Genomic DNA, 15,082 nt, shown 5'->3' with positions numbered 1-15,082 from the left:
TAAAATACGTCATTCAGCGTGCTGCTCATCGTAACTTTCTTACACAGAGTAGGAATACGGACAGGAATGCGAGTTGGGACGCTTGAAATTGTTTTGGATTTGTGTAGAGAAAGAGAGGAGACTGGACGAAACATGTTTAAATGGGAAATGCGTCATTTCCTTTTTACGTTTTTGAAAACCTCTTTCTAAAAAGAAAAAAAAAAAAACACGACACATGTTTAATATAAAGTTGCTTTATTGTATGTGGTTCATGTTACAAAGTAAACACACTTTTGAATACTGTCAAAAAGTTACATTAACATCTTCTAAAAACATTTTCAATCCAAACATTAAAAAAAAGGTAATCACTGGTCCTTTCTGGCATTCCCCACATTCTGACAGAGAGTCGAAGGTATTGTTATTCTCTCATTTTGACATCATACAGGATTTATCTCATGTGATCATCTCAGAATGAGGAGTGCCATGACAGTGTTATGAGAAAAAAAATTATAAAATGTGCAGAAAGCAGTTCGTTAAAACGCAAAGGCATCCACCCAGCCTGGCTGCTTTAGTTATATTCCTGTGCAAACATAGTATAATGATAAGCTGTATTTGTTACACTAAGCTATTTCATTTTTAAGTATAAAATGCACACAAACGGGGAGTATTTACTGCATTTAATGTCTGAATTTTCTCGAAAACCAAACATGTCACTCTGATCCAAAGGTAATTCAAAGCATTAGTTCAATCACTGTACATCTAATATATGTGTGATGCATAAACAATATTGGCCCTTTCCAAGACTAAATCTATGGAGCTCATTTTCTTTCAGGGCCAAAAAGTTGTCGTCAACATTTGTATTACAGGCTGGAGACAAAAAACAAGGCTTAGGATTAAATAGCGTTTGCGTTCTTTGTGTTTGTGTGGTGATTCTTGAGGTTATTTTAATGCAGTATTGCATGAAGGATGCATCCTTCATGCAACCTGCCCCGTGCTGGTCTGGAAAGCAGCTCAGTATAATGGAGACGTGACACGGATCTCACTGGGTGTGGGCCAGCGCTCCGGCTCCTAGTCCATACCCAAATCCCTTGGGACCAAAGTTTTTGCCGTAGCAGCCTGTTAGAAACAAAAACAGTGTCATCAATTTACACTCGATCAGTATCAATTTCAGATCACTGACTAAAGGCTCATAGCAGACTTTTATCTTTACTTTTTAAGTACTTATTGCCACCCCTGGTAAATATGGGTACAAAAGCATCACAATAAATACAATTTTAATTTGAGTACAATCAGAGGAGAAACAAAAACAATTAGGAACGTTTTTTTTCATTGGGGAAAAAAAACAAACTTTGGCACAGTTATTGATGCTCCAGCAATTTTTAAAATTCTGATTTCTGGGATGTCTAACTGAAATGGGGAGAGCGGGCATTTTCAAGGAGGTTTCAGTTATAAGTAAATGAAAACACAAAGTATAAAAATAGGCACCCCCAAAAATGTTTTTCTATCCTTAATTTTTTGTTGTAATAAATTCTTTAGTGTTATTTCAGTTATTCAGTGTGATTCCACATACAACCGCTCGGGGGCGCCGGTCATATTGGTGGCATAGAGAAGGAAACATAGAAGAAGAAACCTTCGCGTTACATGCTAAAGGAAGTTCAATGTGTGTGTCACGTCTCTTCTATATCACAGGTCAGTAAAAATGTATTTTGATGCATATATATTAGTTATCTTTAAAAGTTGAAGAGGTTATTAAATCGAGTATCAACCAGTGAGTCACGCCATTCAGTTTGTGGTTAGTGTTGTGTAGAACACAGACATTTCTGAAAACTTAATTAAAGCTAATGCTTGCGAACTTTACACGTGTGTTAGCTAGCAGAGGGGCAGCTGAAAGACTGAGTTCACTTTGAATTGATTGGGTTTCACATATTTCCAAATGGTTCTCAAACAAAATATGTTATTTTGGTGTCTTTATTTGTAAAATGGACGCTTCTTTATGGGTTATTGCAAAAACCAGAGAAGCAATATTGATATTCATTGAGTAAGTAATGGCTGCCTGTATGTGAAGTTTAGTGAAGAGACAGCATTAAAGGAACATTACACCTGTTCAGTTTAGTACAGTTAAAAGCTAACATGCTTAAATGTTAAAGTATATTTGTGCAGAATAAAAGTTGCAAAAGCTACTAAAATAGTTAAAAGCAAAACACAGTTAAAAATACAATAGGTATGAGAAACATGGACTAAAAACTGGTTTATAGAATTAAAAGCATCTGTGAATAGATTTTTTCATTTGATAAAATTCGTGACGTTAAATGGATCATGTTAAAAATAATTCTCGTTAGGTTTAAAGGAATATCATAGCCTTGTGATGTACTGAATTTAAGAGTTATCTATTGCAGTTACTCATTGATACCTGAAGTATTACATAGAAGAAGAATAAACATTCCTATTAGATGCTAAAGGAAGCTGAACATGTGTTTGATCTTTTCTGTCACAGTGTCACATTGAGAGAACAAGATTTCAACATTACCCTCAGCCCATCCAAGGTTGGCAGGTAACATAACCATGACCATTATTAGTGTTATGTACTTGAAAGTAACTGTCACATTAGTGAGCCCCCTGCTGTTTTATTGTGGTTATTACAACTCAAAGAAAACAAAATGAAATGTGACAATGTTAGCATTGATGTTAGCATATACAGTATGCTCTGGTAGGGATCTTCACAATGAGGCAATATTTATATTGCTCCTGGCAATGTTTGACTTTAATTGCTTGTTTAAAGAAGTTGTTGGTTCTGTTTTTGCTGGGGTCAAGCCTGGAGTTCACAGGCTGCTGCTATGGAAGAAACATAGTCTCATTAGAATCTCACTTTTTGAGACATCGTCCCACTGAACTTTTGTCCCATGCAAAATATGCATATGATTTTTTTCCACTTTGTCTGGTGTCAAATGGTCAAAGGAGCATAATTAGCAAAAAAAGTCACTGAGCTCAATCTAGCGCTGATTTCTTTGGCGTAGGTCACCACCAGATTTGCAGGTGAAATTCATTCAATTCAAAATTCATATACATAATTGCACAGGATAAAAATTCAGTGTTGCAAATTTAAGATTAGTTGTATAAGTTCAAAATTCAGTCTCTAATAAAACTGATGAAGACAGCCTCTGTAACCATGTATGTTTTTTATAATAGACTAAAACTCAACCAAGCTGGGATTTCTTGATATTTTCTGCTGTCGTACTGCAATAACCTACTTATAGAACAAAGTCAGTCGCATGTTGTGAAAATACATGTGAAGACCCCAAATTTTCTGTCTTGTTAAAACAACTTTTCTTATAAATGCAGGGCTCAGTCTTTGTGATTAAAAGCTAATCATAGACACAAATTGTTGCTGGTTTATTGTCCATTTCAAAAAATGTTACATATTTTCAAGTGTATCACTTCTGTGTAGCAATTATCAGGTCACACCACATAATTTTAAACGGATTCAGCTTTGGTTTATACCAGAAGATACATTTTCTCTCTTCCTTCTTTGTCGGTCTTTACCATTATGAAAAAATCTAAAACATTCAGGTACACCAAGAAGGAAGTATATTTGGGATTATTAGCTCAACAATGTCCCTCCTCTGGATAGTCCTATGCATCATTCTTCATGACCAGTCATTTGTCTTTCTCTTCTTTTTATTAGTTTTTTTCTTTTATGAAATCTTTGAGCTTGAAAATGGGCTGTATTCAAAGGTAAGGTGTAAATCTACTTCATGTTGCCTTTGATATCCTGTGAACATCGCTTTTGATAGTAAAAAGCAAGAATGTTCAAAATATCGATTCACTCTTGAACCGTCCGAAAGAAGTCTTTCTTCAATACCAATATAGGGTTTAATTTTTTACACAAGTATGGTTGATGAGGGAATTTAAAGCTTTGTAATTGTATTTCCTAATCTTGTTGAAGACATGGATTTTACCTTTACAGTAGATTTCTCCATCCTTGTCAGCTAGTGTGGTTGACTCCAGGCTTTTCCCACATGTGGCACAGGTGAAACACCCAATCTTATGCCAGGACTGGAAAGAGGAAGATAATTAATATAATACTAGTCATTACTTGAATGTTTCTGCATATGTGAGGTTTTCTTACACTCCCTGCTCCAATCACTTTCTCAGCAGCATAAACAGCTTTGCCACAGCGGGGACACTTGTCTGACCCTCCGAACTTCTGAGCCATCTTAGAGGGGTTTGCGTTTGTGGTCAGACAATGAGGGGCAGGTCTGATGGAAGAAGAGGACAAAAAAACTGTTGATGAAGAGCCTAAAACAGACATCCAGAATTTAATATGTGCATTACTCACGTTTCATGGGTAATACCCAATGATTCTCCTTTGTCCATGCTAAGGGTCCCGGCACCCTGGCCATAGCCATAGCCCTTTGGCCCATGCTTCTTGCCGTAGCATGCTTTGCAGTAGACTTCATCCATATGGACCGCAACAGTTGTGCTGTCCAAGTTCTTCCCACACACCACTACACAAATAATAACATTCACAGACAGGCAGAAATGCATATATTATTGTTTTGCATATTTGTGTTTTTGAAATGTGTTTAGACAGGCCCCCGATTTCTTCCTTATATGGCACAGCGTTTCTGAAGAAGCATGTTCACATCTAAATTCCATTGCAGGAATGCCTGATAACAAAGTGGGAACACAAATATTGCAAATATCATCTGAAGGCCATGAACCCTCACCTTGCTACTGCAGTTTGAAATCTAAAGTTTAATATCAGTACGTGAGATCAAAAGATAAAAATACATGCTTTAATTTCTTTTAAGAATTTTGAGGTGTGACTTGCACATTACAAAAATAATGAGTTAATTAAATAAATAAGGGAATCAGTCTTGTGGTTTCCATAACTACAATCAGAGAAAACAACAAATAGTGTACTCACTGCACAGGAAGCAGGACTTGTGAAAGCTCCGTTTGTCACACAGGACTTCCTCAGCAAAGTAAACTGTCTTCGAACAGCGGCCACATTTATTTCCTCCTCCCAAAGGCATCCTGGGGAATGAAAGCAAACTGAAAATAAGGCCAAAGTGTTGTGAAAGTAGTGTCATAGAGAAATACTGACAAAAGAGGAAAAAAATGGCTATATCTCGTTTTATAGTGGAAAAGCTATCAGTAAATGTTATTGATTTTGCAGAGAGGTCTGGCTGGTCGCTTTATTTTTATTTATTTTCTCAGCTATGCAGGAACAAACAGATACCTTTAAAGATTGGGGACCTTAATTAATGAATCTAAAAAAATACAAAATTGTTAACTGCTCTCTGTTGGAAAAGAGAAAAAACATGATATAAAATGGCATGTATCATACCTATTTCTAAAGGAAATAGTTAATGTCTCATGTCCCTGTAAAAGGTAATCATCTGAAGAAGCAAAACAGATGGATTGGAGGACTAATAAATTTGACAAAACCATTTTTGTTTTATGTAAAGCACATTTAAGCTATACTTGGATGTCTGTAATTCTGGTTTTATTCAGAACTGTAATTTCATGCCTGCTAGTATGGCCTCTGTGAAAGAAAAGCAAACCAGTAATGGAAAGTCTAGGAAAGGTTATGCTAAATGGGAACAGATGAAAGTTCCTCTGTTGGAAAAGCAGACAAAGTTAGTGTGAGCATTATGTGAACCATGACTTTTTAAGGAATTTCAAAGCTTTTCAGAATGTAAAAGACTCTGGAATCCAGTCTGTTTCCACCCTGAGTTTTTCCCGGCATGACCCTCCCAATCAATCCTTGAGTATCCACTTCCACATTCCTGACTGTGTAAACCCTCCCACCTCTCTGCCCTTGGTTCACATATCCTGACTGACTGTCTTGTTTTACATCCCTCTGTCCTGTTTGTTTATTTCAGAAGGATGAAAACCCAGTATGTGCCATTGCTCAAATATCACTTCCTTTTCTCTTATCGGTTAAGGGAGCAAAGCTTTTAACTCTGTTTTTAGTCACTTCCTATAATCCTGAACACATTTCCTGTTCTTTCAGAGCAAGTCATTTCATGATAAACTCTTTTGACCAAACCCAGGACAGTTGGCTCCCAAACTAAATAGGACTTACAAAATGCTGTTGATTTGAATACAATTTTATTGTATAGCAAAACCTTATGTGAAGGAGTGTCTAATGCCTTGATGTTGATGTTCTATCATTATAAGCATCAAATTATTTTTAGTGGGATTAGTTTACTTGCTTTGACAAAGTCAGTTTGGTAAGAGTTGCTTTAAATCTTTCCTCGCCATAATCAAATCATGATATAAATGGTGTATTATTTATAAAATCAAACTAATTGAATAACACACAACATATACTAAGGGCAGTTTAGGTAGTGTATGCTTTCTTATATAATTTATTATCTTGACTTATGGCTTTGGGTTCTGAAAAAAAAAAAAGCAAATAAATTAGGCACAAATATGTGAACCTAGAAGTATTTGTGTAAATATGGAGCTCTCTTCACATTTTCTCTCTTTCTTAGAAAATGTGAAGTGTGCAAACTAAAGTAATCACTCAAGACTGAAGTTTGTGTATCTTGTATTGAACAAAACATACTGGAGACCACTAAAAGCAAATATTTCAGGGATGTTTTTGTACCAAACAGGGAAACAAAATTAGAGTTTCAGAATACTAAAACAATAGACTGAGTAATTAAATGTAACTTCTTTGTGATTTTACAGCAGTTTTATGATGGTAGATTAAGAGGAAGCGGCTAGAGGCTTGGACCTGAGATAAGTACCATGGTGTGACAACATTCCAATTCCTAGCCTCTAGATCAAGTTTGCAAGTCATAATGAGGAGATTCACTTTTGAACATGCAAAGAAAGAAACTAGGTTCAGCTGGAGGTTTCTTCCTGTTTAAAGAGTATTTTTCTTTCCACTGTCGCCACATTCATGCTCATTATTAAGTTTTGGTACAAGCTATGAAAACCTGATGCAATGAAGTGTCTGCTGCCACCATATGCTCATTTAGGAGGAGAAATTGCTACAAAGTCAGACATGATGCAATAGGCTGGGACCTAATTTGAGTATATATTTCTGCATATAAACTGGATCGGTTTGTTTTGCAAGCTAGTTGAGATGACATTTTTTGAATGAGCCCTATGCCTAAATTAAGTAAATTACTTACATTTCCAGAAGAAAGATCCGCTGAAATTCTGAGGACATCCTACATAACTACAATATGGACACTGAGGAGTAAGGGTCAACCCTCTGCTGCAGGGTCACATGTGCAGGAGAATGGATCCAGAAAATCAGGGTTGGGAAAGCTGATTTAGAGAATCATGCTGAATTTGAGTACTAGTACATGTTGGCTGTTTAACACTGCAAGTTTAAACATGTAGCTGCACAGTCAGTGGGTGTGGGAGTGCAAACAGCTACAAATCAGGAAGTTTGCTCATAAATTACACGTGGTTTTGTCTGACTTTTGTGAGATTACTTCCCCTTTCTCCCTGCTTTATGATTTGCAGATATACGTCATAGCTTTCTGTCACTATTTGCAGTAACCTTTAACTTCGATATCTGTTTCCACCGGTTATTTTCAGTATATTTTAATCATGTTGTAGCGAAGGCTATGTCACTAGAACCAGACATACATAAGAAGATAGATATGTTTGAAAAGTAAAATAAAAAAAAACATTGCTCACCTAAAGTTGGTAGATGTTGTTGGTCTGAGACGTAGGATAAAAAGAAGTTGGATGCAGCCCCAGTGCAGGAGGGTGTGTTCAGGAAACGACTGGTTTCCTGAACACAAGTATACAATTACTGCTCTTTTAGTTGAAGAACAAATTTAGGTTATGTGTGTTTTACTGTATTTCCCAGTAGTGGAAGTCAAATCAAAAATAAGTTATGTTCTCTTCAATGTCCGTCCAGATGTGCTGAAAGGGAGGAGCTTCAGTTGTTGTGGCTTCAATGTGCAAAGTACTGAGGAAGAGGGAAGTTTCTGAGTAACTCACCAAGCGAGAGAGAGTCAGAGTGAAAGTAGGTGGGGTCAGGGGTGATTAAAAGAGGTAGTGGTTTGCCATGTTTCAAAGTGGAATTTGCATTTTCTGTCTTTAAAAAAAATTAAAGGTGCTTTAAAAGTGTACAATTTTCTTGTAAATTCCAGTATTTACATCTCAGTATGACAGAAAATTCAGATTGTGGGGTGAGGTTCTCTTAAGGGGTAATGCCTTGTAACTATCTTACCTGCATTAGTTAACTTTTTAATCATATTCATAGCAAAGGTTTGTGTTTAGAGATTAAAGCTTATTTAAATGAAGCAATGTCAAAACCAGGTTCTTTTCATGACAAAAAAAATCTTCACTCTTAACAAAAATGCCTTTTTAAGAACCCAAACTACCATGGTCAGAGGTGCATTAGAGGTTAATATTCATGGGTAGCACACACTACTTAGTATGGTTAGTTAGAACCAGCCAAGGTATAAGCAAATTGAGGCCTTATCCACATGGACATGAGCTTAGGTTCGTGTATCCATAAAAGATTTTTGTTATGTATTCTGTGCATTCACACAAACTTGTCATCTTGGGAGACCAGAAACTATCATTTTTGGGTTCCAGAATGGATCCATTTTAGAACGCTTAATTTTTCATGAGGTCATGCGAGCCGCCTTTTTTAAATTATGGTGGCAAAGTTTCTACTCTTTCCATCAAACCTGCGCTTCACAAATAAACATGGTGGCATTCTGTGTCTTTATCTGACAGTGTTGTAATAAAAGGTGTGCCGATCGATCGGCCACCGATCATAATCGGCCGATTTCCGTGAAAAAGTGTATGATCGGTGATCGCCGATCACTGTCTCTTGTTGCCGATCACCAAAGCCGATCACATTTCTCTCACTTCGCAGCCTGCGTGTACAGCTCATCTCTTCTTTCCTTCACATTGCGCAAGCGCACGGCAACAAATCCTGTCGTGTGGAACTGCTCTGAAAGTGAATGGGGACGTTTGCATAGTGCAGCAGAAAATCACCTCAGGGGTGAAGGATGCATGTCAAAATGCATCAACACAATGAATCTAATATGGCATTTAAAAACAAGCACTTGACGGAGTTTATACACAAAATTAGCAATTTAGCAATTCTTTTATTTATTAGCTATGTCTAACATGCTGAATGGAGCAAGTCAAAGTTAAAAAAACATGCTATTGATTCCCCACATACTACTGACAGCTTTTAGGCCTATTTTAGATTATAAACTAATTTTAGCATACTGAATGGAAGATGTCCATGTCAACATTCTTGTAATTCTCCACAAGCTATTGACTACATTGTGGCTTACTTTAGCATTGATGCTAATTTTTAGCATCAGAACGTTGATTTCCAACCGACGGGCACACGTTGGCAGATTCTGTTTAAATTTCTTCAGAAATTTTTTAGTTCCAAGTTTATTACTGTAGTTATGTTTAATGAATGAGAAGGAATAAGGAAAAGCTCACTGAAGCAACTTGTTAGTGTAGAATAAAACATTGTAATTTCTCTTATCAAGGGAGGAAATATTTATTACAGATGGATATAGAAGTGAAGTATTTTATTTAAAATTAGCTATACAAGAAAAGAAAAAATCTTGAGACAATAAAAAAAATGTTAAATATTGTACATGTTTCGTTAAATACTGTATTATGTTTCGTTACACAAACTCTCAAATAAATTATCTCAAATGTTTAATAAACAGCAGAAGGTGAGCTATCAGAACAGACACATACATAACCTATTTAAGGTTCACTTGTATGTTTAGTGATATGGTCAAATTACAGTACAAATGATAATTTGTGAATGTTGACAGCAACAACATAAGATTTTGATTGTAGTAGATTTAACTTTATTCTGAAATAATTCATAAATGATGCAAAAGTCAAGGAAAAATCAAAATATTTGTAGTATTGGCTAAGCAGGTCCCATAAGGATCAGTGACACAGAATGATCTGCTTCCATCATGTGGTGGTTGTGAGAATTACAGACCAACATTCACAAACAGTGGCAAATAAGGATTTATTAAGCTAACTTGCATTCAGCTTGTTTCACTTAAGTTTATTTATGCAAAAATGCCAAAGGAAGGTATTGGATTCTATGTAGATCTGAATCAGGAATTAAATCTCTTCAGTTTGATCATAGATGTCAAGCAAAATTTGACTTTATTTGCCTGATTATTGCTAATCAATACTGCAACAAACACAGTGAGGGTAAAGTGGTGCTGCTGCTTTTCCCCTCACCCAAGATGTTTGGAGAAAAAGTATTTGATGAGAATGATGAGATGAAAAAAAAAATATTGAAATGGCTTTGCTTGTTTGTTTTTTAGAGCATTTTGGAAGTAATGGCAGTTTATGTCAAATTAACTACATCATTAAGCAGTCATAAAGGCTCATTAGCAGAAAGGCAACTGCTACACTGCCATACATCTGTTTGCTATTTGTGGCTTTTAGTGCTGGCCGTTCTGAAAACATGCAGGCCTGATGGATGCTGTCAAACTCTTAATTTGTCTGCTGAAACAAAACATAATCAGGGAACTAAATCACTCCTGAAGCATAGAAGGTGTAAAATATATTTCAAAAATATTTATTAATCAGAACATAAGTGATAGCCATACTGGATTTTTCTCTTTAACATGTGTTAGTGTGAAATATTCGCAGTTTTAAAACTGATCAGTGAGATAAACCATAATTTAAGTCTTACAACTCAAAAGGTCCTAGACTTTCCTATCTGCTTAGAAAATGCTTATAAATAAAAAAAGATCCAGTAGTATTTATTTTACTTTTGACTTCTGGCGCTGTGATTTACAACGACAGGCACAGTAGCATCATCTGGTGGTGACAGTGATGTCAGGTCTATATCTCAGGGATCGGCAACCCAAAATGTTTAAAGAGCTATTTTGGACCAAATAAGCAAAAAACAAATCTGTCTGGAGCTGCAAAAAATTAAAAGCCTTATATAAGGCTTATAATGAAGGCAAAACAGGCTTTAAAGTGTTTATATTAGCCTATTATCAAAATGACTACATGTGTACATAATTAGCTTTCATGATTAAATGTTTATTTTTCCTGCAGTGTGTCCTGGAAGGAATGACGCACCATGTGACTACTCTGTTGTGTAATGGTGCTTTAAGTTTACCTTTCGTTCCAATATGAATGTATTATGTTTCGTTACTTTGATCAAATTAAAGAAATGCAATAAAGAAATCGGATTTTTGATGTCATTTTTATTATGAAGATCGACAGGGAAAGAGTCATTTTTTTCCTTTTGGAACTCGGAAAACCTGCTCCCAAATGTAGTTTGCATAACGACCGCTCTTTGTAAATAATCACTGTTAAGTGTGTGACGGAAAAACACAACAAAACGGAACGTGCATAACGTGCCCCTTACCTGGGCAACAAACGGAGTGCAATAAAGCACAACCTGCAGTTATAAAAATAAAGCAGTAGCCTTTTGAAAAGGTAAAGTATATAAAATTAAATTAATACAGTTTAAGTTTGATTTCTGTGCAAATGCCAAGCAAGTCAGTGCAATGGTAAAACATAGCAGCATCCTCTTCTCTTTTGACACGCAATCATCCTCAGACCTGAGCAACAAAACACAATATTGCCAAGTGTCATTCTTTTTCTCCACGCTTTGAACCATGCGGCTTATAGCCCGGTGTATGTTTCCATTTTTTCCAAAAAATGTGTAGGTGCAGCTTACAGTAAGGTGCGCTCTATAGTCCGGAAAGTACGGTACTCTTTTTGTTATTTGACAACTTCTCGCTACAGAGCAAATGTTCAGGTAATCCTTCCACATTGGCAATGAATGCAAATGATTCGGTCCAAGAATTGTAGAATCTCTCCTCTGCTATGTTTCTCTTTTCCCTCTGCTCTCCAACCACACACTCGTCGGTTTGTTTACTACATCCACCTGCCTCACACCCTGCCCAGTTGAAAGAAATGTGTCACAGGCTTTGACACAAATCTTTGTTGACAGAAATGTTGAAATTTAATATTTATTCTACACGATTTTATAGCATTGGAAAACATTAAGAATGATTGTGTCATGTTATTAAAACTAATTATATTTCCCACCCCATCTTTTTCCATTTTCAAACATTTTTGAAAAAGCTCCAGAGAGCCACTAGGGCAGCGCTAAAGAGCCGCGGGTTGCTGACCTCCGAGCTAGAGACTAACTCATAAAGCTGATGGAACCTTTATAATGAAGGATTAAGCTCATAAAGAAAGTCTCTGCTATTACAGAAAACCTTTAAATTAATCTAAAAATGAACTAATCTGTTAGTTTTAGATTAACTTTTTTGTGTTTTGATGCAGAGGTTTGAACTTTTTTGTAAGTTTTTTGTGTTCTGATGCAGAGATTTTATTTAGACCACACGTGTGAGGCCCGGGGCTCCAGACAGTCAACATGTTGAAATTGCACCCCCCTTTTTGTTTTTTTCATCAGTCTGCTCCTAGTGTGACGGTGACACAAGTGTCCTTTTGTAAAAACAGCGTCTGTCACAGAGTCCTTCTCTCCCGGGAGGGGACATGCCCTAGGGGACATCAGAAGATTAGCTATGACATTAACTCCCCTCACCCCCACATCCAACCCTACTCAACACACACAAACTCCATCAACACACACCCTACTCAACACACACAAACTCATAGTCTCTGCAGACGCTTGCTGCACACCACTACCCATAATCCTCTGTTACAAGTCACTTCCCATTTTCATGAAACACAGGGACAAAGCAACAGATCATGTGAGGGTGTTTTTTTTTTTCATACTTGTGGTTGCAGAAGTTTTACAGTTTTTATTCATGTGCTTGGAGCTGAAGAAAACAGGAGCAGCACCTGATGATAATATTAGGATTAATAGGTGAGTAACGCATGGATTATTACCAGCAAAGCATCTCACATTAGTATGAAGAAACATGAGAGGGAAGAGCGAGGAGGTCATGTGTATTGTACAGTACACATCTTGGGGGAGGGGCCGTTCATTGCGTAGGACCTACTGTGTTCTGAAAGCAAGCATCACTTTGTCATGCCTGGCTGAGCAGCTTTATGTTTATTTGCATAATGGCTTTTACTGAGCAGATACTCCATTATGCTTACGTCTCCATGTTGGGGGCTTATAGACCAAGTAAGAGTCTGATCAATATGTTATCAGTTAGACAACTTGAAGACCAGTCATACAGGTCAAGCAACGAAGATTTGACGCAAATCTTCGTTGACAAAAATGCTTCAAATCTTTTTTTTGCTTACACAACTGTAAGCAAAAAAAATGGGTTGGAGTCTGAGAAATCATATTTATCAGAAGATGTTGGAAATTGTACTTTGCAATAGGGATTGCTACGCATTGATTTATTTTGTATTATAGCTGCCATTAAATATGCTACATGGGGCCCAAGTTTCAGTGTGCAAAACCGAAGCCAGCAAAGCAGAAATATGAGCTGGGAGACAACAGGGTCACAGGGAGGGAGTGAGACACGGAGATCCAGAGCAAAACACAAATGTGGCTTTGCACAGAACTATAATTGAAGACAGGAAAAGATCCCACAAGAAAAGAAAATTACAAAATAACTAGGTTTCTCAGAGAGACTGTAAATACCAAGATGTAATTTGGAAGGGCAGTTGTAAAAGCTCATGGGAAGTACAATTTCAAATATTTAAAGTTTTTCGTCTGTGAACGAGACACAGTGGTTACACGGTAGTTTGTTGCACAAGATCGAAGGGCATTTTCAGTGTCCGGCGATGGGGTCAGAGTCTTTGAGTTTTGTCGCCACACAGCCTTTATGAGAAGAAATTTAACCTATAGCTTGTAGTCAGCTGATTATGTATGAACTTGTTTGAAAAAAGAAACCATATTAAATTCACAAAATGCAACTGCATTCACACAATCCACAATTTCCTTTCTTTGGTTTCAAGTCCTGTTGAGATACCAGAGTTTGACAAGAGTTTTACCAGACTATCTGAGGAACGGCGTAGCATAAGGCTGCCCTTGCCCCACTTGTTGCTGCACACTGGCTGTGCAGTTGGCTTAAACAACCTCCCTTCACCCAAGAAACATGAGTTCATAAATGAGACATTTTCAAATTAGGAACAAAGAACAGCAGAATTTAAATAGAGGTTGTTGAACAGGGAGTTTACATCTTCTAACTATGACAACTGGAGTGAATGAATGTGCAGCAGTGGTGTGAGAGCATGAGCTGAAATTCCTAGACAGAATAGTTGGAAATGGCATAGGAATTATGGAAAGAGGGAAGTGATGAAGCAAAATGAACAGGGAAACGGGTTTAAATTAAACTTTGAATGACTTCATAATGAATAAAAGCCTAATTCATACTTCCCAGTTCGCTCTGCTGACTGCTGCAGTCCAAAGCATCTGTGATGTAAATTTCACCGTCTGTACATGTCTCCCAGGTTCCACTTAGGATCTATACAAACATCTGCATGCTGGATAGATTTTTATGACTGCATTAGTGGCACACGCCAACAGAAACAAAAACAGTTCCAGTTAGAGGGTGGTACCAAGACACACAGCGGATAAGAAAAACCAGAGGTTTGGTGATAAACAAAATAGGAAACACAAAGTGAGGAGAAATCTGCTGTTTAGAGTTGCTAGTTTAGCTCTTGGTAACAAGAAGAATACAAAAGCTGCTTTCATATTCTGATGAGACATCTCTGTCTATTGTTTTGTGCTCTGTTCATCTCCTCTGAGAAGACAGCATTCAAATAAGAACATTTATCACCTCCTATGAGGCGTTATTGACAACATTGTTGTTCCGCTAAGCTAAAAAGTGGCTCATGAGTGATGTGCGTATACAGAGTGGAGGGCAAAGTCCTTAAATATCAGAACAGCCAAAAGGTAAAATATTCTGCACAATGAACAAGTTTATTTGAAAACTGCTAACAAATTTAGCAGGTCTTTATTCTATTTTCCTATCAAAATTCTATTTATATATTAAAATAGTCAATAATCTTACTGGTATTCTCAGTGTAACTGCAATAATCGATATGTTTTGTTATCTTAGTATGCCAGCTGATGTTTTATGCTGATGGGGGTACGATGTTTTCCCTGCTCATATCACTCCTCCTTTCTTCTTGGTTGTGTCTCCCTTGTTTCTCATTT

General features: G+C 36.9%; 2 protein-coding genes across 2 annotated transcripts in view; one reads left to right on the top strand and one right to left on the bottom strand.

The window, feature by feature from the left end:
* Nucleotides 1-217: 217 nt before the first annotated feature.
* LOC102230477 (cysteine and glycine-rich protein 1) lies at nt 218-7,944 on the bottom strand. The gene is made up of 6 exons (XM_014472359.2): nt 7,648-7,944; nt 4,907-5,016; nt 4,316-4,484; nt 4,106-4,235; nt 3,936-4,032; nt 218-1,095 (listed from the first exon to the last, which is right to left on the bottom strand). Exons 2-6 carry the CDS (start codon nt 5,013-5,015, stop codon nt 1,019-1,021), a joined length of 582 nt encoding a protein of 193 aa, XP_014327845.1. The 5' UTR covers nt 5,016; nt 7,648-7,944; the 3' UTR covers nt 218-1,018.
* A 4,833-nt stretch (nt 7,945-12,777) lies between these two features.
* LOC102236093 (neuron navigator 1) overlaps nt 12,778-15,082 on the top strand; it is an 87,357-nt gene continuing 85,052 nt past the window's right edge. The window contains exon 1 of the mRNA XM_023332725.1: nt 12,778-12,829. The gene's annotated coding sequence lies outside the window, so the exon portion shown is untranslated. The remainder of the gene's footprint in view (nt 12,830-15,082) is intronic.

The sequence above is a fragment of the Xiphophorus maculatus genome, chromosome 1 (genome assembly GCF_002775205.1).
Source record: "Xiphophorus maculatus strain JP 163 A chromosome 1, X_maculatus-5.0-male, whole genome shotgun sequence".
Taxonomy (NCBI): domain Eukaryota; kingdom Metazoa; phylum Chordata; class Actinopteri; order Cyprinodontiformes; family Poeciliidae; genus Xiphophorus; species Xiphophorus maculatus.
The sequence above is the reverse complement of the archived record's forward strand: the minus strand, read 5'-3'. Positions and strand labels throughout refer to the sequence as shown.